The sequence below is a fragment of the Arachis ipaensis genome, chromosome B06 (assembly GCF_000816755.2).
Source record: "Arachis ipaensis cultivar K30076 chromosome B06, Araip1.1, whole genome shotgun sequence".
Taxonomy (NCBI): Eukaryota; Viridiplantae; Streptophyta; class Magnoliopsida; order Fabales; family Fabaceae; genus Arachis; species Arachis ipaensis.
The window spans coordinates 92,723,610-92,751,569 of NC_029790.2; the positions used below are offsets into that span (position 1 = coordinate 92,723,610).

The window sequence follows — 27,960 nt, forward strand, 5'->3', positions numbered from 1 at the left end:
TCTAGCTCAAGATATGAGCTTTGGAAGATTGAGATGAATAGTGTTATGAGTGTGTTGTGGCTGAAGTGAGTCATTAATGGCTCTATTTATATGTTGGGCTTGGGCCCAACTTGGGTCCGGTCCAACCCGTTAGCGTTTTTAGCCCGTTTGGCCCAACTTCAGGCCAAAACTTTAAAATTAATGTCCGGTTTTCCATTTCTAATATTTTTCTAAGGTTTTTTATGGTTTTCACTTTTTCTCGGGCGGTACCGGGCAGACATGAACCGGTTCAACTGCCAGTTCGCGATTTTTTACGGTTTTTTGCAGAAAGTACATTTTCTTACTCAAAAATACCTACTGAGTCCAAAAATCACCTTTAAATCTCCAAATTCTCTCTCTAACTTTTCAGAATCTAATTTGGGCAATATTAATTACTTGATTAACCGGTTGATTAATTGCGATTTTTACAGGAACCGGTGGAAGGAGAGAACCGCATGTACCGTCAAGTTCCCGAAGAACAAGATTACTAGCAAGGTTTGGCTTCTCACCTAAACAAAATTCATTTGTGCTTCTTTGTTTATGTTGCTTATTCTCTGATTCATTTGTGCTTCCCTAGTTCTCTAATTCTTCTGTCGTAAGTAGTTAGAGAAGTTTAAATGATAATTGTTTGAGCCTCATATAATAATGTCGAACATGGTTCTTTTGCTGTCATTATAGTAGTTAAATCTAAGAAGGTTAATTGGTTCATTTGTGCAGCTAACTTTTGTTCTTTTTTTTTTTGTGTTTATGCAGAACAAAATCATTGCTGAGGCCTGAGTGTGGTTCTTTAGCTGTAAGCACTCCAAATCATTGAAAAAGGTAATTCATGAATTCCATATTTTTTCATTTGAAAATCATACTAGAACAGTATAATCTGATATGAGAAGTTGTTAATGCTCTAGCTTGATTTATATTTATAAGAAATTATGAACTGATTGATTGAATAGCTTATCTGCTTTTGCTTTGCTGCTGCTACCTGACTCTGTGTTCCAATCTTAGCCTCAGGTGCCTTCTTCCCGTATTTGCAGAACTTCTCTCAAGAGCTTCAAAAGCTTGAGGAGTATCACATGAACCAGAAATCCATTGATTCAATGGTACCTATATATATAACTCTCTTATTAATGCTTTTACTTTGTTTAATTTTCTTCAGCTTGTAATCTTTCTTGGCCTGCTGACCGTCTCGTGATCCAAGTCCTAGATGATTCTACGGATCCCATGGTTAAGGTGCATATATTTTAATTATGCAGTGAGGGATTAATAAGTGAAATTAATTAATTTGTTTTGTTTGTGTTGATTTGTAGCAAATGGTGGAAATGGAATGTCAGAGATGGGCGAGCAAAGGGATAAACATAATGTACCTAATATGAGAGAACAGAACGGGGTACAAAGTGGGTGCACTCAAAGAAGGTCTAAAACGTAGCTACGTGAAGCACTGTGAGTACGTGTTATTTATTTATTTATTTTAGTTAAATAAGAGCAACTCACTTGTCAATTGTTTCAAAAAAAATTATTGTTCTTCTGGAATTTTTTTTATTATAGTTATTAGTTTTTTTAGTTAGAAGATATCACTTGTTAATCAACTTAGTCTTAGAAAAATGCATCCTTAATCTCTTGGACTGCTTTTCTGGACAATTGTTGGAAGCTTTTCTCGAGCTATTTTGCAGTATTATTAAATAATTATCATTTTATACTTCCACAATGGGTTGGTCTTGCTGGTAAATAACCTTCATTCAAAATACAAAGTTAAATCCAAGAGAAACATCTTTTGTTGCAAGATTACATGAGGCTCATGTTCTTCTTGCTGAAAGAACATTAGTCCTATAGACAATTTTAAATAAGCTGACCTTATGAATATATCACTTAGTCAAAAAAGTAATGCCATATAAATTACTCGCCTGTCTTGTATAGTTTCAGGGTTAATTCTTTTTTTTTCTCAACATTACAATGTGTGTAATTTGCGCAGGTTTGATTAATGCAAACTTAAACAGTTTCATAAACTTTGTTGTTTATGGATCTACTTCAAATGATGAGTTGTTGTCATGTGCTTTGAATATTCTCTTGCAGGATGGTGAGGTATGGACTTTCAGTGTAAGAGCCTTTAATTCAACTCTTCCGGAACACACCATCAATATGAACTACGATGGTTTTGCTGAAGGTTAATATTTCTGAATAAACTCTATATATTTACTTTCTTTTGAGGAATTGTGTTTCTGGTTTTATTTGTCAACTGCTGTTGAAGTTGTTAGTTTATTCCTTCTAAAAATATAATCTACCAGATGTTAGAGTGGGTGATGAACTTGTAGTTGATGGAGAAATGGTTAGGTTTGAGGTGATTGAAAAGATAGGCCCAGATGTCAAGTGCCTTTGTACAAATCCTGGGCTGTTGCTGCCAAGAGCCAATTTGACATTCTCGAGGAATGGCAGTCTAGTACGTGAAAGGAATGCCATGCTACCGACAATTTGGGTTTCTTTTTTTACCTTTGGTCTTTGGGTGACAAAATGATTTTATTGTTGATTGTGCTTTACTTCTCTTTGTCTTAGGAATAGCTGAAGAACTTGCAGGAGATCATTCAAGCAACATCTCGTCTTAATGCAAACTATGAAAAAGAGTCGTACAAAAGGTGTAATGTACTTCATAATAACTTGAGCCCGTGATCTTGAGGTCACACCTAAAGGGTTAATTATTTATTTTAGTTAAATAATTAAATAAATTTACAGTGGCATTGGAGTATTAGATAGCATTGTGTTTTGGAAATGCAATATTTGTAGAGTTGTTTCACTGTTTTTAAAGTACAACACATTTTTTCCTGGGATGGGAGAATTACATTTCAAAATTAATGAGAAATATATGCATGATTTTTTTAGTGATTTATTTATGAGTTGAATAATTATGTGCTTGATTTATGCTTGCTGATTTTAGATTATGTTTGTTGTCTTAATCCTTATAATCTGCCGCATTAATTTCTGGCTGCCACATGTGATAATGGTGTTTTAGATTGAAGTATTACTTGGGAGTTGGGAAGACTGCAAACTTTGATGAGCTGATGGCTGCTGCGCGAAGGTGGCGAAAATGGAGACGTCGAAGAAAACAATGTATGAGGGTTATGGAAATTACTCGTGAATTGGGTGACGACATTTTGTACTATTTAAAGAGTTTCATTTTTGTTGTTAGTTGGTAGAGGACAAGCATAGAATTCATTATATATAATGTGACTTACAATTTTAATCTCTTAAATTCCTTCTGTTCTTTCATCCATATAAAGAGTGCCTTAGTGTTTTCTTTTTCGATGGGACTAATATATGGAGATGATGCATTGATCATTTGATTATTTATATGCTTTTATGCTCAGGTTGAGAAATCAAAGTTTTGAACTCGAAATTTATTTTGTATTTGAGGATTAATGTATGAAACAATTAGGGCAAAAATTATGTCACTAATTACTGTTTAATTTGTCTTGTAATAAAAATTGCATATTATATTTATAGGTTTGGTAATAAAAAAGGACTGAAAATTTATATTGTGCAGCGATGAAGGTAAAATCAGAAAATGGGAATTTTTTTTTAATTCGATAAGGCTATTGCTACGCTTTTAAAGCGTGGCCGTATCTCTTGCTATTGCCACGCTTTTAAAGCGTGGCCATATCATGCTATCGCCATGCTTTTAAAGCGTGGCCATATCTCTCTATCGTCACGCTTTAAAAGCGTGGCTATATCTTTCACATATGGCCACGCTTTTAAGCGTGGCAATATATAAAAAGCGTGGTAAAAAAACGTGGCGATATGTAACCAAAAGCGTGGCGATAGAACAACTGCCATACTAACAGTTGTGACCCTTTTAAAAGCGTGGCGGTAGTTCAAAAAACGTGGCAAAAAATTATCGCCACGCTTTTTTCAGTTTTTCGCCAAACATGACAATAGAGATATTTTCTGGTTGTGATATATATATATATATATATACCAGAAACATCAAAAGATCACGCAAATCAATTGCTTATTCAAAAATTACTGCAACACAATAAGTAATTTGAAGCAAAATTTATCAAGTAACCACATTAGTTATTATTAAACCAAGTTGAAAAGTCAAAGAATGAAAGGAAAGAAAAATTCAAGTTTCCATCAGAGATAATTTTCTTATCAAATATTAATTGTACAAGCAAAAGAAAGTTCTACATACTTCACTACTTTATCGTCAAATACAACTAAGTTTGAGCGGTTAAAAATATTATTTTGTTTATAAACTTTGCCTATATAAAAGCATGTTATGTAATTTTAATGTGTTCTATAAAAGTTAAATGAACATGGTTTTAAGATTTGAGTGATACTCCTCTGATTTTGTTACGAGTGTTAGTAAATTTGAAAGATGATAAATATAATAAAATTATTTATATGAGTGATTAATTCTAAAATTAATTAATTGTAAATATAACATTGAAAATAGTAGTCAGTAAACTCATCATTTATAAATTCACAGTTAATGATGATATTAAGACAAATAATTTGAACTATATGATTCAAATGTCATAACGATGATATTACTCATCTCATTTTTAGAGTAATATTAGATAATTAATTTTTGGGTTAAATACGATTTTGGTCTCTATAATTTAAGTCATAATTATACCTTCAATATCAACATCTCCATTATACATTCACACACACAGAGAGAGAGAGAAGAGAGAGAGAGAGAGAGAGACTATCACCTCGCCGCACCTTGCCCTCACCGCGACACACCTGGCCCTCGCCTTCATGTGGAGGCGGTGGTGGTGGTTGAATGAAATAACCATTGAAGGAAACTACCAATCCCTTTCCCTTCTGCTAGTGCAACAACAATTGAAGCACCTCCATGTCCGATGCCTCCAGCTCAGTGCCAATCTCCCAATCCCAGTGACGGTAATTAACAGAGTGAACCGCTTTTTGTTTGCCGTGAGACACGAAGAGGGCGTCTTTACCTCCACCACTTTCAGGTGCTCATCATTCCGATCGGGATCCCTGCTGCTGCCCGCCTCCGCCATTCGCCAGTTGGGTTTAGGGCTGTTTCCTGCATGGCGTTGAGTCCCTGTCATGTCATCTGATGCTTGTCTCCCAACACTGCTCAAAGGTAGTTTTGATTGGTCCTCGATGAACATCCGCCGCCATGCTGTTGCCTCCTAGATTCTGCGACTAATACTGGGATTGTTTTAATCTTCTGGAAATAAAAAAGAGTAGTAGTTGTGGGTGGGGTGCCGATGGTGATGGAGTGGTAGCTAGTGGGCGGGGTGCTAGTAGTGGTGAGAAGAGAAAAAAAAAAAAAGTATTTTTGTCATTTAAATTTAATTTTTAATTTTTTTATTTAATATTAAATAATATTTTAAAATTTATTTAATTATTTTAAATTCTAAATTCTAAAACATAAACTCTTAATTTTATATTCTAAATATTATCAACTAATTAAAAGTTAATTGTCGGTAATTTTTTCAATTTTTATATTAGATGAAGCTAGTACCACATTAATTTAAGTGGCGCAAATACAATCTTGTTTCATATATTTCAGTGTCCGAGATGGCATCGAACAGAACCAAATCACGTACCCAACTTGCTACCTGAGGAACGAAGCCACGAAAGGGTAGTAATCGTTTGGAGTTTTGTTAATCAATTAACAAAGCAACATGAAATCCACATTGTGCACAAATGCTTTACGTACATCAGAGAGTTGAAAAGAATAAAGTACTTATCAGTGGTGGTGGTAATCTCTCTGAATCCAAGATCTTAACTCTAAAGAGCAGTGAAATGAGTTTGTAGTAATTGAAGATATTAGGATGTCGTTTAATTTACGTTTTTATTTTTTTTCCACTTTTATTGTTTTTTATTTTCTATATTTTGTGAAAAAAAATAAAAATAGAAAGTAAAAACAAAAAATAAAATTTTATTGTTTTCACTCTTTATAAAATCTAAAAATTAAAAAACACTAAAAATAAAAATACAAAACAAACACCCCCTAAAGTTTTTGGGACTTTTAGACAACCACATTATACATTAGTCACAGAGGATAATTACGGTCCAGTTTGTGTAAACAGTTTAATTAAGTTCTTTTTAAAAAAATAACTTAAACAATAAATAGCTATATTAAAAGTAGCTTATAAATAAGTTATTTTGTGTTTGATTTTTTAGTTCTAAAAGTATTTATTTTATAAAAATATGATAAAAAATAATAGTATTATAAAAGAAATCATTTTTTTTAACTTCTCTATAAGTTCCTAAATAGTTTCTTAAAAAACTGTAATTTGGTTTTGAAAATTATACCAATCATTAATACTACTACTTTTCATAAATTAAAAGCTAAAAAAAGTTACTTTTCAAACTCCCCAAATGGCCCTACATACAATTTTATTCAGATTTAGATTAAGCTTTCTCAATCACACTCGTGATTTTTCTGATCCTTGTCCTCACGGATCTTACATATGTCAGTCATGAAATTGTCTTCTTCATTATTATTAATTATTATATTATATAATTAATATCTTCTACCAAATAAGCCAGTTTTTCTTTTCTTTTTCTTATTGTCACACTTGATAATAAGAATTTCAATCGAATTAGACAACTTCCTACACAAAAACAGCAGCAATAGTAATTTATTTTTCAGTTTTTCTTTCTACAGAGTTTTGAGCATTTTTATTTTTAATTTTAGTTAATTGATAAGGTTCAAGGTGTTACAATAATTTTTCAAAAGAAAATAATTCTATAAATACAAGATTTAAGACAAAAGGAAACAAAAATTCACCAAGACTTTAAACAATGTTTGACAGATTCATACATGTCTTGCCTCCTTAAAAAATCTTTTACCTTGTAAAGAAAAATGAGTAAATGGTTAAATTAATTTTTAAAAGATTACTCATTTTTAAATTAATTTTTGAAAATTTTTTTTAATTAAATTTGTCCTTCAAAAATTTGAAATTAGTCATTTTAGTTCTTCCGTCACTTTCATTGCTAACGACGTTAAAATTTATTGATGTGACACGTTAAGTGACACCACAATACACACTTAGTAGTCCTAATTGGCGGCTAACATGATAAGTTTATGAAATTAGATCAAATTCGTTACTTCCATTGCTAACGACGTCAAAATTTGTTGATGTGACATGTTAAGTGACAGCACAACACACACCTAGTAATCCTAATTGGTGACTAACATGATAAATTTATAAAATTAGATCAAATCAACCCTAAATTGTAGGATTCCAATGTCTCAAGTTCTTCCCTCAATTAGGTTTTGATTTGATCTAATTTTATAAACTTATGCTAATAGTCAATTAAGACTCTTGTGTGTTATAGTATCACTTAACATGTAACATTAACAAATTTTGATATCATCAACAAAGAAAATGGCAGAATGACTAATGCGATTAATTTAAAATCTTTGAAGAACGAATTTGATTAAAAAAAATTTGGGAAATTAATTTGAAGAACGAGTGATCTTTCAAGAACAAATTTGACAATTTACTCAAAAAAATTCATTGGAAAAAACTGAAGAACAAAGATAAATAAATAAATAAAGATTACTCCTTATACACTTTAAGGACAGAGAAATTTAAAACCCACATTAAGTAAATCTTGTTATTCCTTTTGCCTTAAGTCTTCTGTTGCTCGGAATCTTTATCTCTAAACTCATGATAAACGTTAGGTGAATACTATGGTGTTTAAAAAGTAGTGCTTATTTATTAAAAAGAGTTAAAAAATAATATTTAATTTAAAAGATATAATAATAAATAATTTTTAAAAAATCAAAACTTACTACAAAAAGTAAGTTAGGCAAAATTTAGGCAAAATTTAGACACCAACTTATAGACACCATAGAATTGGCCTAAACGTTAATATCAAACTCTATTGATTTGTCAGTTACTCACAAAGTTAACTAGTATGGAGTGGAACCATCCAGTCATCCACCAAACTTACTGTATTCTCACTCTGATCTTAATAACATCCACATCATGATAGTAATGTGCTAAAAAGTAGTGGTTAGATAACATTGGCTGGAAAGTGGAAATCACGTAGTATTAGTTCCATGCCATTACTACCGATCAAAATTCAAATCAATGTGTTTAACAGGCTGTGCTACCCTAGAACCCTAGAACCTACCTAAGTTATGGAATCATGCAAGTTAGTTACATAAAGCTAATGGAATACAGAAATAAAGGAAGCTCTTTCAATTCGTTAACATAATGACAGGGTTGTTATTTAGTCATGGACGATCATATAACACTAACAGGAATATGATGGGTTTTTGCAACATGCAAAATTACAATATGACATGTGATATTGTTAAGGCAAATTCTATGGTGCCTATAACTTTGGTACTGAAATTGTCGAACTTATCATGTATGGTAAGTTTTAAATATTAAAAAATTATTTATTTTTATATTTTTTAATTTAAATATTAATTTTTATCTTCTTTTAGTAAGTTAGGCAAATATAGATATACACCATAGAATGTACCTATTGTTAAAACTACTCTATTGATTCTGTCATTACTCATTATATATAGTCTCACAATTTAGCGACTGATTTTAGTGACTAACATAATCAGTCACTAATAGCCACCGAATTAGCGACTGATTAGTTTTTTACAACTAGAATATAAATGGTCACTGAAATCGGTCGCTATTTTTTAATTTAGCGACCGAATTAACAACCAAAACAAAGGAAGGAATGTCCTTGAGACTCTTGGTCACAAAATTGGTCACTATTTTTTAATTTAGCGACCGATTTTGCAACTGATCTATAGGTAATAGAATAACGTGGTTGGTAAGGCTGACAATAGGTAAGGTAGGATAGAGTTTGGACCCTACCTTAACCCTACTCACAGGTTGAAAATTTGATTAAAACTCTACCCTGACATACCTGCGGGTTGAGTATCTTTCAACCCTAACCCTACCCGCACCCTAAAGTTCTAAACCCTACCCTACCCTACCCTATCCGTAGAAATATCAAATTTTTTCAAAACAAATATAAAATTCAATCATTCCAAATTTCATACATATTAATAAAATGAAAAATAAAAAATTAATGATCTAAATTACTAAATTAACTAACTAGTTTAATGGTTGCTCACTTATTGCAAGTCATTACATGAGGGAGGTTGTGGATTCAACTCTCACCTCCTTCACTATATACCTAATTTTTATAAAATATGTGTTATATATGGGGTGCAGGTAGGGTAAGATAAGGTATACCCTAAACTCGTACCGTACCCTACCTACAAGTAAACCCGCACCGCACCGTACCCTACCTGAACGAGTTAGTCCGAATTGGGTACCTCGGATAGGGTATAAATTACCAGCCCTACATTTTTCTTTAGGTGGAACCTTTAATAATTTATTATATTTTATTTTTTGTGTCATTAAAATTCATTATTTTGGACAACAGGAAAAATCCTATCATGGAATGAAGTCTCCCTGGTGCTGCAAGTTTGCTGGTCTACATATGATTTTTCTGAAAGGCCAAAAGTTACATGGGCCGAGTTGGGCCTTTCTCAGACCAGCCCAACAGAACATTACACTGAAATTGTCTTCTCTTTTTTTTTTTTGGCGGCCGTTGATAGTCTGAACTCAGAAGTCTGCTCTTTTGGTCCTTCTCTATAACTAGTGGTTTTGAAATGGGTATTCGGAAGATAAAAATGATATGGAATTAACCTGAACCCTAAACCCTATAGTAATCATTAATCAATCTCCGTATAGGTGGATACCCGTTGATTCAATCAAACAATAATTAAGCCCCCACACACAACAGGGACATTGACTGAGCTTTCTTCAGTCAACATTCAAATTTATTCAGTTGTTCATTCCTTTCTGTATAGCCAACTTGAGAAATGAGAAGTGAGAACACACATAACATAAAGGAAAGAGCTTATTGCATAGTTAAAGAGGTCTGATTCTTTATTAGGTTCGCGACATGCTGAGCCACCCACAATGAGCCAGCCTCAGTGCAGGAGAATCCATGAGTATGGTTCTCTCGTTCAACAGCTACTGTAATACCTGGAACCTGCTTTGATATCTGCAACCGCAATAACACTGATCATGAGACAACACTTCCTTGTTATGAAAAATATTCTTGTGTAACTTGTGCACAAGAATCTGATTGGTAGAGGTTATCACTTTTATCTTTTGAATTGAATTCTTCACCGTTGTTTCAGTTAAGCATAAATATGATTGGTGAAAATAGTTCGTGCAATATTGGATCGTTCCATATAGCATCTCTCTATGATCATTTAACATTCTTGTGAAAGAACTATTTTCCATAATCTAATGTTCACATGGTATATTATATTTTAGTACTTGAATTAAAAAAGCAGCATTAAGAATCATTACTGCAATAATTACTTAAAAGCATAAAAGAGAAGATTAATTTGTTGCAAAAACTTCTCTTCCTGTAACAAGTATATGAAATACCATTAGAATGGTGCCAACTTCTCTCTTGAAAGGGAATTGAAATTCGAAATTGAAATGGAAGACCCCCTAATCACCAATTCATAATTTTCTGTATTTCAGTTTGGAACTCAAAAACTACAGTTCAGAAAAGGCTCTGAAAGAAAAGCTATTTCCCAAACCATGGTCTGTAGATCTTTGAAAGGAAATCGAAAGGCCTTGTAGTCAACTTTTGTGACAGCTTCTTGTTGGCTTTTTAGTTTCTTCTGTGCTAATAGCACTCTCTATTGATAACTTTTTAAGAAAATAAAATAAAATTTAAGCTAAAGACAGTTCCATCCTCCAAAACAACAAAGAGAATGGGGGGAAGAGAGCAAGTGAACCTAAAAAGCCATGCCATGCTCAATTCCAAGGGTTATCTGTTTTACTTTGTTATCTGTTTATCACAGTAATTTTGTTTAGAAAAAGACTAAATCATTCAAAATGAAATTAAGGACTGTGAAAAGTAAGTAATTAAGTATCATGTTTTATGGTAAATCATAAAAGTTTTCTTTGGGGGAGAAAAGGATCTTCTATTTCCATAGCCAGGGCCAAACATCAACCTTGGCTAAGGCTAATAGTTATATCACTGATCGTCCATCGACTACTGATTGGGGATTTTTGCATTTGAACCAATGCAATTATCATGAGTAAGACATCAACTAGATGAACTGACCACATGTCTAGGAACAGTTCAATGCAATTCACTTTCATTTGATAGTTTGATATGTTTTCTACAAGTTACCTCTTCAAGAACATGAAGTGGACCCCAGTGATCATCATCGCCAAATAAAAATGAAATTTGAGCCTTCCTTTCCCTTATAAATGTCCAATCCGGTCCTTCTGCAAACTAACATATAATGAGCCGGTAAGAATGGTTGTAAATTTAGTCTCAACCTAGTGTAATGCAAGAGAGTCTAGAATGTTATCGAGTGTTCCAAGTGTGTGCTTCATATCCGATCCTCCCAAACTCCTATTGGCTGTAACCCAAACATGAAGAAAAATTGTTCAGAGTTAAGAACCTCCTTGCACACTTCAATGATGAAGTTCGAGTGCATCAATGACTTTGAATATTGAGAATTTAGGGACTCCCCCCACCCCCTTTAGGTATTCTGAACAAATAAGGACTCCCTCCTAGTCAGTCTTCTTTTATTTAGATTGTCTTCAACTTTTCATGTATCAATAATTGCTTCCTTTTTTTTTTGTTTTCCGATAAATTTCTAATTGAAATTAAAATTTGAAAGTGAGAATGCAAATCAAATCAAATTTGTTTTCTAATTAAAATTTCTAATCTCTCTCTCTCTCTCTTATATATTGTTAGAAACAAGAGACTAAACTGGAGGAAGGATTTGTGTATTATTGAGTATAATTAAGTTGTCTATTTAAGTTGTTTGAAGTGATACAATATAGAAGGATATTTATAGGGACTAAGAGAATCGTAATAATAAAGAAGTAATATTCTATAATAAATATTCAGATATACTAAATAATTCTAAGGGTTAAGTACTGAAATCGTCCCTAAGGTAAGGGGCGAAAATCAAAATCGTCCCCGACCTTTTTTTGTTATTAAAATCATCCTCAACGTTACAAAACGTTATAAAATCGTCCTTTTTACCAATTTTATTTTTTTTATTACCAAACTACCCCTCATTAAAAAAATTATAAAATAAAATAAATTAAAAAGAAAGGAAAGACAGGAAACAAAAAGAAAGAAAGAACGAAACGGTGAGAGGGCTTGAGGGAGAGAGTGACTGACGGAGAGCTGAGAAGGGAAGAGAGGGAGGTCGTGTCCAGCGCCGCCGCCGCCGTGCCCAGATGCCTTGCTTGTCATCGTCGCCATCAAAGGGAAGAGGGAGAGAGAGTGCCGTCACGAATCAGAGTTGAGCCGAGAAGAGAGACAGCGCGAGAGAGGGAGTGAGCCACCGAGGGGAGCGTCACCACCGCCAGGGCCGCCGTTGAGGGGGGCTGGGGGGAGGAGGAGGGAAGGGAAGCCGCACCTGAAGAACATATGAGTTCTTCTTTTTTAAATTTTTTAATTTATGTTGTTGTCAATTTTGGATCTGAAATTATAGTTGATGATTGCTGAATTGTTTAATTTAAAATTTTTGTTGATTTGTTTTTGATTGTTACTGTTGGTGTTGCTGGATTGTTGGTGGTGATGGTGTAGCGATGGATTTTTGTTGATTTGTTTTTGATTGTTGCTGTTGGTGTTGCTGGATTGTTGGTGTTGATTTGTTTTTGATTGTTGCTGTTGGTGTTGCTGGATTGTTGGTGGTGATGGTGTAGCGATGGATTTTTTTTGATTTGTTTTTTATTGTTGCTGTTGGTGTTGCTAGATTGTTGGTATTGATTTGTTTTTGATTGTTGCTGGATTGTTGGTGGTGATGGTGCAGCGATGGTGATGTAGATGGTGATGGTGATGGTGATGATAATGCAGAGGATAGTGGTGAAGGTGGAGAGACTTTTTAATTTTTGTTTAAGGGTAAAATTGTCCGAAAAATTTTATTTATGGACAAAAGGACGATTTTATAATGTTTTATAACGTTGGGGATGATTTTAATAACAAAAAAAGGTCGGGGACGATTTTGATTTTCACCCCAGACCTTAGGGACGATTTCAGTACTTAACCCTAATTCTAACTAATCCTAATTGATCCTAATTATATTCTAACATCCCCCTCAAACTCAAGTGACAACTTGAGTTTGAAACTTATTTAAAACAACGAAATAAAGAGGGAAAAAAATGCATAAACTGATAAAACGGATGCAGACGGGACTGCCGGAAGGAAGCGCAGATGGAACTGCCGCTTGTCTGAAGGAAGCGCAGACGGAACTGCTGCTTGTTTGAAAGAAGCGCAGCCGGAACTGCCGTTTGTCTGAAGGAAGCGCAGACGGAACTGCCGCTATCTGAAGGAAGTGCAGACGGAACTGTCGGAAAGAAACGCAGACAAAACTACCACAAGGAAACACAGACGAAACGCAGACGGAACTGCCACGAGAAAACGCAGACGGAACTGGCACGAGAGAACACAAACAGAACTACCACAAGAGAACGCAGATGGAACTGCCACGAGAGAACGCAGATGAAACTGCCACGAGAGAACGCAGACGGAACTGCCAAAAGAGAGCGAAAACTATATGATTTTTTCATGAGAATAGGTAAGCAGCGGATGACAATGGTATTTGATCATTCAACTCAAAAAAAACATAAGACAGATAGAACAGGCTAATCGGTGAGGTGAAAAAGTATCAAAGGAGTGACAAAAGGAAAGAAAAAATGGCATAGAAAAAAAAAAGAGTAAAAACTACGGTGATTTCACCGCAAGGAAAACAACCTATCATCTTCAAGGAGGATACCATAGCTCTGATACCATGTTAGAAACAAGAGACTAAACTGGAGGAAGGCTTTGTGTATTATTGAGTATAATTAAGTTGTCTATTTAAGTTGTTTGAAGTGATACAATATAGAAGGGTATTTATAGGGACTAAGAGAATCGTAATAATAAAGGCGTAATATTCTATAATAAATATTCAGATATACTAAATAATTCTAAAATAATTCTAATTGATCCTAATTATATCTAACATATATCATTATGAATGACTAATTATAAATTTAACAATAAAAATATACAATATAACATTCTCTAATTGCAATTAAAATTAAATTAAAATTGAAATCGAAATATTGAAATTGAAATATAGCTATATTATATTACTAATTTAACAATCAAAATGTATCACATGATACTCTTAATAAAATTATGAAATATTTTCCTCCAAAATTATTAAATTTCCTTCCGTCATTTTCTTATCTACCTCTCTCCCCTTCTTTATTTCTCTCTACTCTTTCCACTTTATATATATAACTTATAATTTATATTTTAGGGTTAAGTACGATTTTGGTCTTTAAGATATAGACCGAATATTTTTTTTCGTTCTCAACCTATTTTTGCATACAAAATCGTCCATAAGGTTTAATTTGGTTTTAAAATCGTCCTTCAGACCAAAATACCCTTCTCCTTCTTCACCAAAATACCCGGTTCTTCTTCTCTATCAAAGCAACATCTCTTCTTTTTTTTTTCTTCATCATCATCAGTAGCGCAATCAGAAGAATACAAGAAATCAAAGAACAATGAAATCAAAAGAACAATAAAATCAGAAGCGCAATAACAATGAATTCAAAGAAATAGAATCAGAATCAGAAGCACAGCAACAATGAAAACAGAATCAAAATAAGAAGCAGGAGAAATAGAAGCCATCAACCCAACCTCCGGCCGCCGCTGCCCTCATTGCGCCGGTTCTACCCTCATTCTTCCTCCCCTTCTTTTCTTCTTCCTCTTCCTCCCAACAGCCACCCACCGTCGCCGTTCTTCGAAGGCCAGAAAACGTCATAGCGCCGCCACATCTTTCTCGCTGTACATCACCCATCGCCGAGGTAACCTCCATCTCCGCGGTTTCACCTCTCTCTTCCCCTCTCTGCGAACCCAAAACCTCCGAACCCTAGCGCCGTCGTCGAAACCCAGGCCGCCGCGAGGTCTCCCTCCTTCATCCCTCCCCAACCTAGCCGTTTCCCCATGCTCGCCATCAGTTCCCTCACTAAACAGAGACCACCGAATAATAAAATTGTGAAAGAAAAATAAAAGAATTTGTGAAAGAAAAAGATGAAGAAATTTTATTGATTGTTGATTGATTGAATTGTAAACTATGAAGGTAAAACTAAGTATATATAGAGTATTGGTCTATGAAAGATAAAAGTAGATAAAGATAAGATAGAGATAAAGATAAAGATAACTATAAGATAAGATAAAGACTAAATTATAATTTAATTTGTGTATTCTGTTGAACTGAATTTGTGGGCCGTGAGACGTCTTTATTGTTGTCATGGGCTAAGGTGGAAGAGTGGTTTAATACGCCCCCGCAAACTGGAGGATGAAAGATGTCAAGAACACTAAGCTTATTCAGATTAAGATGGAAGGGTTGAGGAGACAAAGGCTTGGTGAAGATGTCAGCTAGTTGCCCAGAGGAGGGAATTGGGAGAAGTTTCATCACTCCAACTTGAGCTTTTTGTCGAACCAAGTGACAATCAACCTCTAAATGTTTGGTCCGTTCATGAAAAACCGGGTTAGCAGCAATATGAAGAGCACTCTGATTATCACAATATAAAACTGGTGGGCGGATAGGAGAGATGCGTAAAAATTGTAACACATTTAGTATCCATTGAAGTTCACAAGTTGTGTTGGCAAGTGCACGATATTCTGCTTCCGTGGATGAGCGGGCAACGGTAGTTTGTTTCTTGGTCTTCCAAGAGATTAAAGAACTGCCTAAGAAGAAACAATAACCTGTTAAAGATCGCCGAGTGTCAGGACATCCGGCCCAATCAGAGTCACTGAAGCCGAGAAGCTGAATTTCTGATTCCCTTGGAAAGAAAATTCCTTTGCCAGGACTAGTTTTCAGATATCGTAAATCAATCGTCCCCAAATTGTTGCTCTGTAGAGTGCAAGAAGAAGATGAAAAAGTGAGTTCACATATGAGTGCTGAAGTAATTTTTGAAACAGAGATAATATTAAAGTTGAAGTGAGGTAAATAAAGAACATCATGAAAAACCAAAGATGGTGAAAATTGAACGATGCCTTTATAAGAAACAGTAGTTCGAGAACCATTTGGTAAATGAACAATAATAGGAGAAATTTGTGTGTAAGAAATAAACCAAGACAAATTTGATGCAATATGATCTGTGGCACCAGAATCAATGATCCAAGTATTCAAGAATGAATCTCGATTTGAAGAATTGTTAACAGTAGAAAAGGTATTAAAAGAACAAAGATAATGAGTAGCTGGACTTGGCAAAAGCTCAAGTTGGTTTGAAGGACGAGCTTCTTCATTGAAAGGAAGTGCCATGAAAGAAAAGTGTTGGGCTGACGAAAGGTCGAAAAGAGGTTCCGAATGAAGTTGCTGGTGTGCCCTTTCTCCTTGATTCATGGATGTCAGCAGAGCTCAAGAGGAGCTCTGATACCATAATAAAATTGTGAAAGAAAAATAAAAGAATTTGTGAAAGAAAAAGATAAAGAAATTTTATTGATTGTTGATTGATTGAATTGTAAACTATGAAGGTAAAACTAAGTATATATAGAGTATTGGTCTATGAAAGATAAAAGTAGATAAAGATAAGATAGAGATAAAGATAAAGATAACTATAAGATAAGATAAAGACTAAATTATAATTTAATTTGTGTATTCTGTTGGACTGAATTTGTGGGCCGTGAGACGTCTTTATTGTTGTCATGGGCTAAGGTGGAAGAGTGGTTTAATACCGAAGGCGGCCTCTTTTCTCCACAAGCTCGCTGCCGCCGCCGATCCGCCACCGCCGGCCCCATTGTCCCAATCACCAGCGAGCTACCCATTCTTCTTCTTCTTCCCCTCTCTCCTCTCTTCCACCGTGAAAAATGTCGCGACCTCTGTTTCTATTCTTGCAGCTACCAGCGTTGGCGACCACCACAACCTCTCTCTCTCTCTTTCTCTAAACCCCAGAACTCTCTTTATCTTTTTTTTTAATAATTTTTTGGTTAGGGGTAATTTGGTAATAAAATTTAAAATTAAGTAAGAAGTACAATTTTAAAACCAAGTTAAACCTTAGGGACGATTTTGTATGCAAAAAAGGTTAAGGATGAAAAATTTTTTTGACCTATACCTTAGGTACCAAAATCATACTTAACCCTATAAATTAATAAAATAATATAATTAAAAAAATCCAATAATATTATTCACAAAAAATATATTATTGTTATTATTATTATATGTATATTTTTTAATTTTTTATTTAATTTAAAATTTTTATCGCTTATCCTTTTAATCTATATTTTCACTTCTCTTCCTTCAAATATTTATTACATATAATTTGAAGAGAATAATAATAATGTGATTAATAATTAGAATCAAGATTCAATTGTTTCAAAAAAAAAATTAATTTTGAGTTAATTTTATAATTATCAATATAAATTTTTTTATACTAATATCTAATTATATATATATGAGAGAGAGAGAATATTATTTTTAAATAACAAACATAAAAATTAATTATTTTTATTTGTGCAACAGACCAAACACCTAATCAAATGGTAAAGTATACACATTAAATTCTTTTAAGTCTTAGATAATGAATGTTAACATTAATTATTAGTAAAAAATGAAACTCTTTCACATGAAAATAATAATTTAAAAACTTATTATTTGATTTTTTTTTAACGGAGACCCTAATCTTCTTAGTCGTCAGGGACTTTTGTCTCCTACGGCCTTTCTTGTAAAAGTAATTTGATTCTATAAATCTTTTGTGTCATAATCTATAATATTAGGATAAAAATCCGATGTAGTTTTAAAAGATTTATATTCCTGTAATGTTATTATGACCAAAAACACTAATAATGACTAATACTAATCAATAAGATCATGAGAATATAGCATAATGTCAAACGAAATTGTCAAGTTGCTATAATTACAAAAGGGAAACAATTTAATCATAAACTTAAAGAAGTGGAAAGATACGGAATAAATAAAGGGAAGTGTACCTTTCTGAATTCAGTCATGGCCATGTAGAAGACATTCCGCATTACATGATACTGTCAGTTGTTCAAATCAGAAAGCGTTAACATAAAAAAAAAGGAAAAGTCTAGGAGGCCAGCAACTTTGTTAAATTCTGGCCAGCATGTAACCAGCAAAGAAAAATGAGCCATTGGATGAAATTTCACACCAATCTCACACCATTAAAATCATCATTGATGGCTATTTGATGGCTACAAATAACAAAAGTTGCTGACCGCCTAGCATTCCTCCATAAAAAATATGTAGATACAAAGCCACTCTAGGAAAGCTATATCTCAACGGGCTAATTGCACTTTATTCCTTGCATTTTAATAATGTGTGAACACCATATGCTTGTCAAGACCCAAAAAAACATAAACACAAATTATCTCTTTAGAGAATTTCAAAATTCAAATATAAACAAAAAATTTAAAGTAGAAAGAGATTAAAATCAAATTTCGCATTGCATACAAAATGAAAATCATTATATTATAGGGTTAGAACTAACATAAATAGGCATAACTAGTCATCCACAAATAACTTAATTCTCTTGGTTGAATGTTACATATATAACATTTTCCCAATTTCTCCTTATTGTCCTAGTATCTTTTTTTTTTCTTTAATAAAAGATAAAACTAAAGGGGGAAAAAAGAGAAAACAAAGCATTCATTCTTTTGTTATCTTATCCTCTTATTTTTCCTTTTCCTTTCCCTTTCCCTTTCCCTTTTTCATTTTTTTTCTTTTATTTTACTGTTCTTGTCTTTTATATTTTTGCAACAATGTCCAAACTGCAAATCAACCCCCTAAATTTTCCCAAATATGTAAGAGTATGATGCCCTTGAACTTTGGGTTACAAGTCACATCCAAAACTTTCTTAAATGGATACCCTAAGTTCTGTTGAATATGTTATTTTAGTTAATAATTGATTTTTTTTTAAAAAGAAAAAGTGTTCAATTTAGAAAAGAAAGTTCAATGGCTCAAATTTCATTTTTTTAAAACATAGGAACTGAAGTGCAAATAGCCTAAAAGTCAAGATTCAGGAGGGTCAAGTGTAATAGATCCTAAATCGGTATCAATTGAAGTTGGTATTTTGCATTAGTATTCCAAAAATAACTAGAGGTCTTAATAATGTGAAACACAAATCAATAAATAAGATTTTTACAAGCATAATGTAATCAGCACTGAAACATCTTTTGTCAATCTCTTTCAGCAGTTAAACTAACCTGTGATAAATGAGAGCAGGTAGCATCAACTGCATCAGTTGACCATGACTTTGCCACGGAATTTCTGATTATAAACCTCAAAGCCCGGACGGGCAACAATCCTAATGATGCTATCACGTAACAAAGAGCAATTGATAGAATTTGGGATCTGAAATGCAGAGTACCGGTAGTCATTTCAAATACTTCAGATTTTTGAAAGGAAGAATCATTTACTAGCTTTGGAGCTAAATATTTAGCAATCAAATAAAAGCGATAAAAACAGTTTTATTTCTAACTTGAATCCCTCAGAAGTTTGAAATAGAGAGTGAACCATGAGAAAAATATTGATATATAAACCGACAAGACTAGTTCATGTCGAAGGGCGACTTTGGGAGGGTTGCTTACTCTGAAATCTTTCCAATAACCAACTGTGTTTTTGACTCTGGGTTCATTGTCAAAAATGGATAAAGTCCAACACAATATTTCACCTATTGAGCCGAGAAGAATGCAAGCATACAAGTTATTAAGATTAGAAGTGATGGATAGGCGCCATGATGTGTGTTCATTAAATATGCCAGAGTTCATATCACCTTCCCTGGAAACCTCTTGAATATTTCAATGGCTATGTAAGAACCAATAGAGTGCCCGACCTGGTGAGAAAATTCTAAATTAGCTACCAGAATTTCATTTCAGTAAGCATGGTTAAACTTCACTGTATGCAGCACAACTTTTTGATAACACAACTTTCCACTGGAAGAATGTAATTAAACCCTCTTAAAATTTCTTCACTAGTTTCCCAAATCAACACCTATATATGTTCGGAAATCAAAGATAGGAATGTTTGCAAATTGCAAGCAACTTTGGCTAAGAACAAGATTCAATTTATATATTAATGAATATGATCTACCTAAGTTGTTCTTTTTTAGTGGATAAATCTGCTGAGACACAGACACACAAGTATTGAACCTTCTCTAAGGGGAAAGGAGATTCATTAATGTGATGTGCAATTTTTCATTAGTGTGACCTCATTGTACAGAATGCCAATTATCACCAGCTTCCTAAGGTGTTAAGTATCACATTCAATAAACAATAATTGATCATGTCAAAATGACAAAAGACAAGAATGCTACAGGTCAGACATTAAAGACCCACCAGTACTATAGGAATCTCATTCTTTTGCAATTCCTCTCTGATGAAATCAACCTACAAAAAGCACAGGAAAAATTAAGACTGCAATTACAGAAATCGATAAAAGAAATGGAGAATAAAGAGTGTCAAATTCAATTTCTCTAAATCGAGAATAAAGAATGACAATCAATTAAAAGCAAGGAAATCAAAGAAATGGATAAAAAATGTAACCGAAAAATCAAATACTCTGACATGTGACCCCATTGCCCCAACATGCCCTTATGCCAAAGGCATCACATCACTAACTAGCAACTGAAATTGCACTACTGCAACAAATCATTTTTCAATCTATTGTACACCAAAACCAGTCAATAATCTATGAAGACCAAAATGCCAAAGCATTAACTACCTTATGATTGATTTGTTCTTCTAAGGAGAACAACCGTCCATGCTCCCAATTCTAGCAATAAAACTGCTTATAATAAGCATACTAATGTAGCCCGAGAAAATCAAAGAAAACGGAAATGCATGTACCTTTCTCGTGTGAGAGATGTGGCCAATAGCTAATAAACCACAGAGAAACACAACTAGTAAGTACATAATTGTTGATCAGAGTTTCATGAATACTTCAGTTTTACTCACTTATGTACCATATGTGCATTGTATAGTATTCGATACTCGTATTTATATTTGTTCAACATAAACCATAAAGAGAGAAGTGTCATTACTTGCCTGTGATAGAGGCATTTCCCTCAAGCTGGTCATATAGAATTTCGGAAATTTTTTTTTTTTTTAAAAAAAAAAGAAAAAAAAGGGAAAACATAAGCAAACAAACAATGGAAGCCATACCTGGGTTCCCAGGCAGAAGCAGAACATGCATAATTGGAGCAACAGCGTGAATCTCCAATATTTCAGATTTGTAACTAAAATATATATATATATTATAACACATCACCACATGAATTATAAAATAACTCAATTAATTAAAAAAATTATTATCATAACAGGTAAGAAATTCACATACCCTGAGACATTGCATAATCGAAAATTAGCAGACTTAGTAGACTTGGGAAGCAAATGAGCGTCTACATCCATTCCCTTATTCAAACACTTTCCACTAAACCTTGCCCTGCAACCCAAAAAAAAATTGCAATAATAACTGAATTGGATTGAAAAATGAACAATTGAATGAAGAAATGGTCGAAATTCATATGGTGTCAAATTTGAAGGTAATGACATATTGACATGAAACGTGAATTAGGTAAAAAGAGAAATGCACAATTGCGAAGGAGGTGTAACTTGTAAGGGATTGAGTTGATGAAGAAGTTAGTTAAGGAATAGAGATTAGAGAGAATGAGTGGGTATAAAAGGAGGAGCATAGTAGAGAAGATCGTAGCAACCTGCTGGAAGAGTAAGCAGGAGACAGCGGGAAGAGAGAGAATGTACGGACAGTCCAAAAAGCAAGACGGGTAACCATTTCATTGCGAGCTTCAGTCTCTCGCTATTTTAACATTTTTAAACTAATCAAATTATTTAAATGATGAGTATTTAATATTTATCCATTTTAGTCTTCAAAGAATTTTGTGTCAGACATTTTAATCCTTAAATAAAATTAATTATTCGATTGGTCTCTAATAATTAATTTCGTCGGTCACTTAAGTCCTTAGCTCCGTCAACTCTAAGGTAGCGTTTGTTTTGAGGTATTGAAACAGAGACTGAGAGACTGAGACTCAGTATTGTGTTTGTTAGTTCAGAGACTGGTACTAAAATTTCTGTCTCTGTCTCTAAAATTTCAATATTTCAGTACCTCTAAAAAGTAGGGACACAGAGGACTAAAATTTTTAGAGATAGAGACTGAAACTTTAATAACATTTTATACTTAAAATACTTTCATTTCAATTAATTAATTCCAATTTTACCCTTTGTGCAAATTAAATTAGAGTTTCATTCTTGTTTCAATTTCTGTCTCCCATTTTGCACCAAACAAAATACTAAAATTTATTTCAATTCCTGTGTCTTAGTCTCTGTCTCTCAGTCTCAGTCTTTCCGTCTCTGTCTTTCCACCAAACGCTACCTAACGGAAGACAAAATGGTCCCTGACAACTCTAACAGATGACAAAATGATCCATGATCCTTTTGTTCAAAAATGACACAGTTCTTTCTCAATTTTCATTATATCTCGCATAATCCTAACATTTATACTCTCTTTCTTCTCCTTCACAACCATCTTTTTCATCTTTTTCTTCCTCCTTTTCAGCTCCAAGATCAAGCCATCGTGCAACTGCCACGCGTGTCCCACCCACCTCAACATGTCATGAACCACACACTTCTTAAATCTCTGGGACTGGTACACCCATCTCCTCCGCACTTCACCCACCAGAAACATCCACCCCCACATCCTCGATAATAGCATCACCTCCAACCCCGACAACGTCCACCACATCTTCAAGACCAAGTTTCACAACTACTCTAAGGACACGCCTTTCTCTATTCTCTGGCAAACAATATAGATTGTTGGACATTAGAATATCATGAGAAGATTCTCCTTTGACATCATATGCAAATTCTCATTTGGAATGGATCCTAAATGCTTCATTCCTTCTTTTCCGGAGTCCAAGTTGGTAGACAGCTTTGACCTTGCATCCAAATTATCAGTGTAAGACCCAGAATATTTGAAAAGTCTTATTATGATCAAGTCTCAAATCCTACAGTTATTTATAGCCTTAATTTCAGGGATTATTTTATTAAAGATAATTAAGGCAAGTTTTGATTTATTGGATTTGAGATAAGTTATGATTATTATCCAATTTTATAATTATTGGATTATTTTCTATATTTAAAGTATAAGGTTGATAGTTATGAAATAATAAGGATTTTATATGATTTGGATTAGATAAATAATATTTTAAATATTATTACTGCTATTTTGGAAAATGAAGAAATTAAGTATACTATTTCTAATTTTTAGATTTGGGCATTTTATTGAAAATAATTTGTGAAATTGGTGAGCAAATAGTATTTTCTATATATAATTAGTGTTGGATTTAATTTGGGTTTCAATTACTATATTATTCCCAATTTTAAGTGAAATTACCAATTACCCCTAACCCTAAAACCCTAACCCATGACCCGGTAACCCATTGTTTTCCCCATGCCCCAGCTGCAACCGAAACCCCCTTCTTCCTAACTCAGCAGTAGCGTTTCTTTTCCATGATGGAAAAGGAAAACAGAAACAGAAAAGAAGATGAGGGGGAATCAGAAGCACAACACCCACGGCGCACGATGTCCGAAGGAGAAGAAGAGGAAAGGAGAAAGGAGGCCGCGCCGGCGCGTCGGGCTTCATCACTGCCGTCGCGTCGCCGTCACTGGCCCTACGAGTGGCCATCCGCACTGCTGCCGCCATTCCGCGACAAGAGGATGTTTGCAGAGGGTAGCGTCGGAGAGAGGGAGAGGCTGAGTGTGGGGCTTTCGCCGTCCTCCTCGTCGCGGACTAGCTCGCCGCCGCCGCTGTGATGCTCGCGCCGTCGTCCTCCTCACCGTGGAATCTGAGTCCTCGTCATCCACGGAGGGCCGAAGAGAGAAGCTCGAATAGGAGAGAGAGAGAGATCGGCGGAAGGGGGATCTTGTTCTGCAGTAGTGCCTCCGCCATCGCGGGTCCTCCGCTGCCCTTCCACCATCGCCGAAGTCCTCCATCACCGTGGCTTGCTGTTCGAAGCTGCTGCCTCGCCACTACTGGAGCTCTGCCCCGATCCGGTTTGAAGGAGAGAACGCCATTGAGTGGGGGAAACGCCTCTGTCACGCTCCTCAGTCACTGGTGGTGGAGCCGCGTCGCCGTCACCCCTGGGTTGCTGTTCCTACCACCGCTGCTAAAACCACCGCTGCTAAAACCACCGCCGAGGCTTTTGCCGTTTCTGCTGCCGGAGAATGCAGCTTAGCCACCGGAAAACCACTGCCGGTAAGGGTCCTTGCATTTGGTCTTCATTCCTTTCTATTCATGGGTCTTTATTGTCATGACGTTGTTGTGCAGTCGCGGTTGTCGGAGTCTTATATTGCCGCTGCCGCTTGAGGCGGCTGACGGAGCCGCTACCAGGTTGATATGGAGCTGCGGCTGTTTTGTTAATTCAGTGAGTATTTTACGTTTCAAAACCTCCGCGTTAATGTCTTGTTATGTATATTAAGGTCTTGCGGTATTATGGTTTTAGGAGGTAGAATTCGGTTTGTTTATGCCGCTTGTAGCTGTTTCTGCTTTCGAGAGGGAGCAAGCAGGGCCGAGGTTCTAATTGTTGGTGATTTCGGGCTGAGCAAAAAGGAATCAGTTAACAAGTTTGGGTTATGGCTTGCGTTTTGAGGTAGGAGCGCTTTCCGAAAACTACAGTTTATTATTGGAATTATTACATATGGATACTGATGTGAGATATGGTGTTATTAGTGATTGTATCTGCCTTATTGATTATTTGATTGACTCGAATGATTATGGATGTTGGCTTGTGAAATGTAATGTTTGAAGTTGATTCTTTAAATATTTGAAATGAGTTTAATCCGTTGAGGATTGGTTTGAATTGAGTCAATTATTTTGATGATGTGAAAGATAGAATGCTCTTGAAATTCAGCCTGAGTTGCTTTAATTGCTCTGGTTTTGATAAATGATTTATTGTTGAACCGATTCTTTAAAGCTTTATAAATGAGTTAAATCGGTTGGTATTGAGTTGATTTTTGAAATGGTTTCCTTGAGATATGCCACTAAGGCGACTGTTGGATTTAGCTTGCTTTTGAATTGATTTCTGGATTTGAGCTGTTGAAAAGGAATGAGAATGGTTTAGTTGGGACCCAAACCGGGTGGCAAAAGTCCAAGTTTTAGGGGAGGTGCTGCCGAAATTTCTATAAAATCCGAGTCTTTATTGAAATGTTGTCTGGAAAATGATGAGTTAAAGACTTCTACTATTTTATTTGAATTATCAAGAAAAGGATGATTCATGTTTTCGAAATGAGTTAGTAAAGAGGAAATTGTGATTTTGTCTTGCTTCTTAAGAAAGGCATTGTATCTCTTTTAGGAGAAAGTTATTTAGATAAAACTTGTGTTTTAAAGCTATTTGAATGTGAAAAGGGTTTATGCCTTTGAATTTGACTTGGGGGTTTCAATTAAAGAAGTTTCAATGACTTTGAAAGAACCTGAATGTCTATTGACAAGTTTCATTTTGAAATGTTTTGAGAAAGGTTTAAGTACTCTTTGAATTCTGAATTCTTGCAAGACTAAAACAATTTTGAACAGTTGAAACATTTTAGAATTTATCATGGGGGTTGAAGTCGGTTTTGCTTAAGTAAAGGAAACGGCTTTAAAAGAAGTAAATGATTACGTGACTCGGTTTGGCTTAGATCCTATTTGCTTACTCAAATCAGAAAACAGAGATTGTAACGCCTAGGTACTAGCGGTAGTAGTGGTGATTCCACTCGCTCCAGGTTGAGCTTTTAAACACCCGCCTGGGTAGTAGCCGCAGTAGTGGTTGTTCCATTGGCTCTGGGTTGAGCGGGTAGTAGCAATGGGGTTGTACCTCAAACCTACTTGCTCCGCGAGGGGTGTTTCTGTCTATGGTTAGCTACCAGGACGTGTCGGGTTGGCTATATAACCGACATATAATATCATCAGCCACTAGGGACAGGCATGCATCATATGCATTTGTGTGACATTGGTTGGGTGTGCATATTATACTTGGTTTGCCTATGTGATTAATTGCTAACTGTTCTACTTGTAATAACTGTTTGTTTGTTCTTGAACTTCCTATCTGTGCTTGCATCTGGGACTCTGTTGGATTGTGGTGATTGGTTGTTGGTTGGATTGTTTGGGCCTAGGGCCATGGTTGGAAAGAGATGAACTGATGGTTGATTTCGGTTTTGTGTTTCTGGTTTGGAATAAAATTATGAAAGGCTATTTTGGTTCTGCATAGATAAACCGTTTTGAAAGGCTTTTGAGTTTTTGAGAATTGAACGGTTCTTCTTTCCGAAAAGATTTCCGACTTTACTTTCATTATAAACCGTTGTTTTTGAAAAGAGGCGTAAGACGGTTATGAATCACTGGTACGGTTTATCTTCATGTATCCTATTACAGTAATTCCCAAAAACCCTCTACTGAGAACGCTTTCGAGGATGATGTTCTCACCCCCTATAGTATAAGTGTCGTCGTAATGTCCGAGCTATCAGAGTCGCACAGCCGGAAGTGTGAGCTTTGGTAGTTAGGGTGTTACATTATGGTATTAGAGCAGTTCTTCCTGTAGAGCCTGAGGAATGGACTGACTATGCTTCAATTGCATACTCTGAGTGTTTGTCATGTATTAGGTCTTGTCGAATGACGAGAATTAGAGCTTTATGCACATGACGATCTATTGATTTAACGCTGTTAGTCTTGCATTGCATAATTCCTGATATTAAGTTTGGCCGGCTTAATACTAGTGAATTATGTATATGAAAGCACTGATGGGTTATCATAGATGAAATACGAGTTGAGTAAAGCGAATCACGGGCTTTGGGAATGTTAAAAACCATTTCTCGAGGCTATTCAGTTGTGTGTCTTGAATTTTATTCGAGTCGATCTGTTCTTTTATACCCTAACCTGAAGTTCTTGTTTGCTAATCCTTTCGAAAAGTAATTTGATGTTCCACTCTATTTCTCTATTCATATGCATTCTTGTTTGATCTTAATTGCATATGCTTGTTTGGAATCCTTGTTGCATCTATTTTCCTCTGTTTGAGTTCTTCTTGATTCAAGTATTCTTTGATATAGCCTTGAACTTGTCTTAATGTGCTGTGACTTTTAACTTCGGGTTCTGAGTCCATTCTTTGAGAAATTGTTGATTCAGTTTTTCTCTTACTTGACAGTGATCACAGCCAATTTTGAGATTTTATAAATTGCTGTTGATTAGATATATACTTTTCTATATATGAGACTTTGGAATTATTTATACAGTTTAGCAACTCTCTATTTTAATACCTTGCCTGTGTTTTTACCGGTTCACAGAATTGCACTTACTTTAAAAGTAAATTGACTTTCTAGCAATTTTACTATAGTTCCAATGCACATCTTCAATTGATTATGTATTTGGAGTATTTTTCAAAATTCTGGAAAGAAAGGGGATTTTTCGCTTTTATCCCGGTTGAGTTTCATTTGGTAAACTTCACTTAATTTGTTTTGATTTGAGTTTGGTTTATCATACTACATGGTTTATGCCATTGTTATTCTTTTGAAAATGCTGGACTCATAGCTTTCTTCCTATGAACAGGCTAAATTCTCTATTTAACCTTTCATCCCTATGAATGTCATACTTTACTTTATTTTTGACTAATCTTTTGCATTTTGTGAACATTACCATTGATCTTGGTTTGTCCTCTCTTGTGGATCTCATCCTTATGTGGGTCAGTTTGATTCGTTTCAAATTAGTGCATCGCTTATTCTCTCATTATCTCTACAAGAGTTTTTAGTCAAAGAATTTTCATTGAGAAATTACAAATGATTGAGTTGTCTTTTTCTATGACTTTTGTATTCTTTTGGATCAATTTAAAACTTGTTTGATGTTTCATGTCTAGTGGATCTTGTTTGAACTACTTTAAA

At 34.7% G+C, this 27,960-nt stretch overlaps 2 protein-coding genes and 2 long non-coding RNA genes across 12 annotated transcripts; 3 read left to right on the forward strand and 1 right to left on the reverse strand.

Moving 5' to 3' along the window:
- LOC110263406 lies at positions 455-8,828 on the forward strand. Its single transcript, XR_002348971.1, has 4 exons — positions 455-475; positions 772-837; positions 1,018-1,112; positions 8,818-8,828. It is a non-coding gene; the product is annotated as an uncharacterized LOC110263406 (long non-coding RNA).
- Positions 1,142-1,366, forward strand: LOC110263405. Its single transcript, XR_002348970.1, has 2 exons — positions 1,142-1,242; positions 1,320-1,366. It is a non-coding gene; the product is annotated as an uncharacterized LOC110263405 (long non-coding RNA).
- Positions 1,597-3,301, forward strand: LOC110263404 (plastidial pyruvate kinase 1, chloroplastic-like). Its single transcript, XM_021104594.1, has 2 exons — positions 1,597-2,173; positions 2,295-3,301. The coding sequence occupies exons 1-2, from the start codon at positions 1,963-1,965 to the stop codon at positions 2,519-2,521; spliced, it is 438 nt and encodes a 145-aa protein (XP_020960253.1). The 5' UTR covers positions 1,597-1,962; the 3' UTR covers positions 2,522-3,301.
- On the reverse strand, positions 9,579-27,864 carry LOC107604676 (lipid droplet-associated hydrolase). Of its 9 annotated transcripts, none has more exons than XM_021104598.1 (13): positions 27,857-27,864; positions 21,386-21,490; positions 21,094-21,284; positions 20,896-20,924; positions 20,771-20,821; positions 20,386-20,436; positions 19,824-19,883; positions 19,639-19,721; positions 19,255-19,402; positions 18,019-18,069; positions 15,796-15,943; positions 11,200-11,297; positions 9,579-10,044 (listed from the first exon to the last, which is right to left on the reverse strand). In XM_021104598.1, exons 2-13 carry the CDS (start codon positions 21,454-21,456, stop codon positions 9,898-9,900), a joined length of 1,128 nt encoding a protein of 375 aa, XP_020960257.1. In that variant the 5' UTR covers positions 21,457-21,490; positions 27,857-27,864; the 3' UTR covers positions 9,579-9,897. The 9 variants fall into 9 exon arrangements, with proteins under 9 accessions (XP_020960257.1, XP_020960255.1, XP_020960254.1 ...); XM_021104596.1 differs by lacking the exon at positions 27,857-27,864 and adding an exon at positions 21,762-21,888; XM_021104595.1 differs by lacking the exon at positions 27,857-27,864 and adding an exon at positions 21,661-21,769.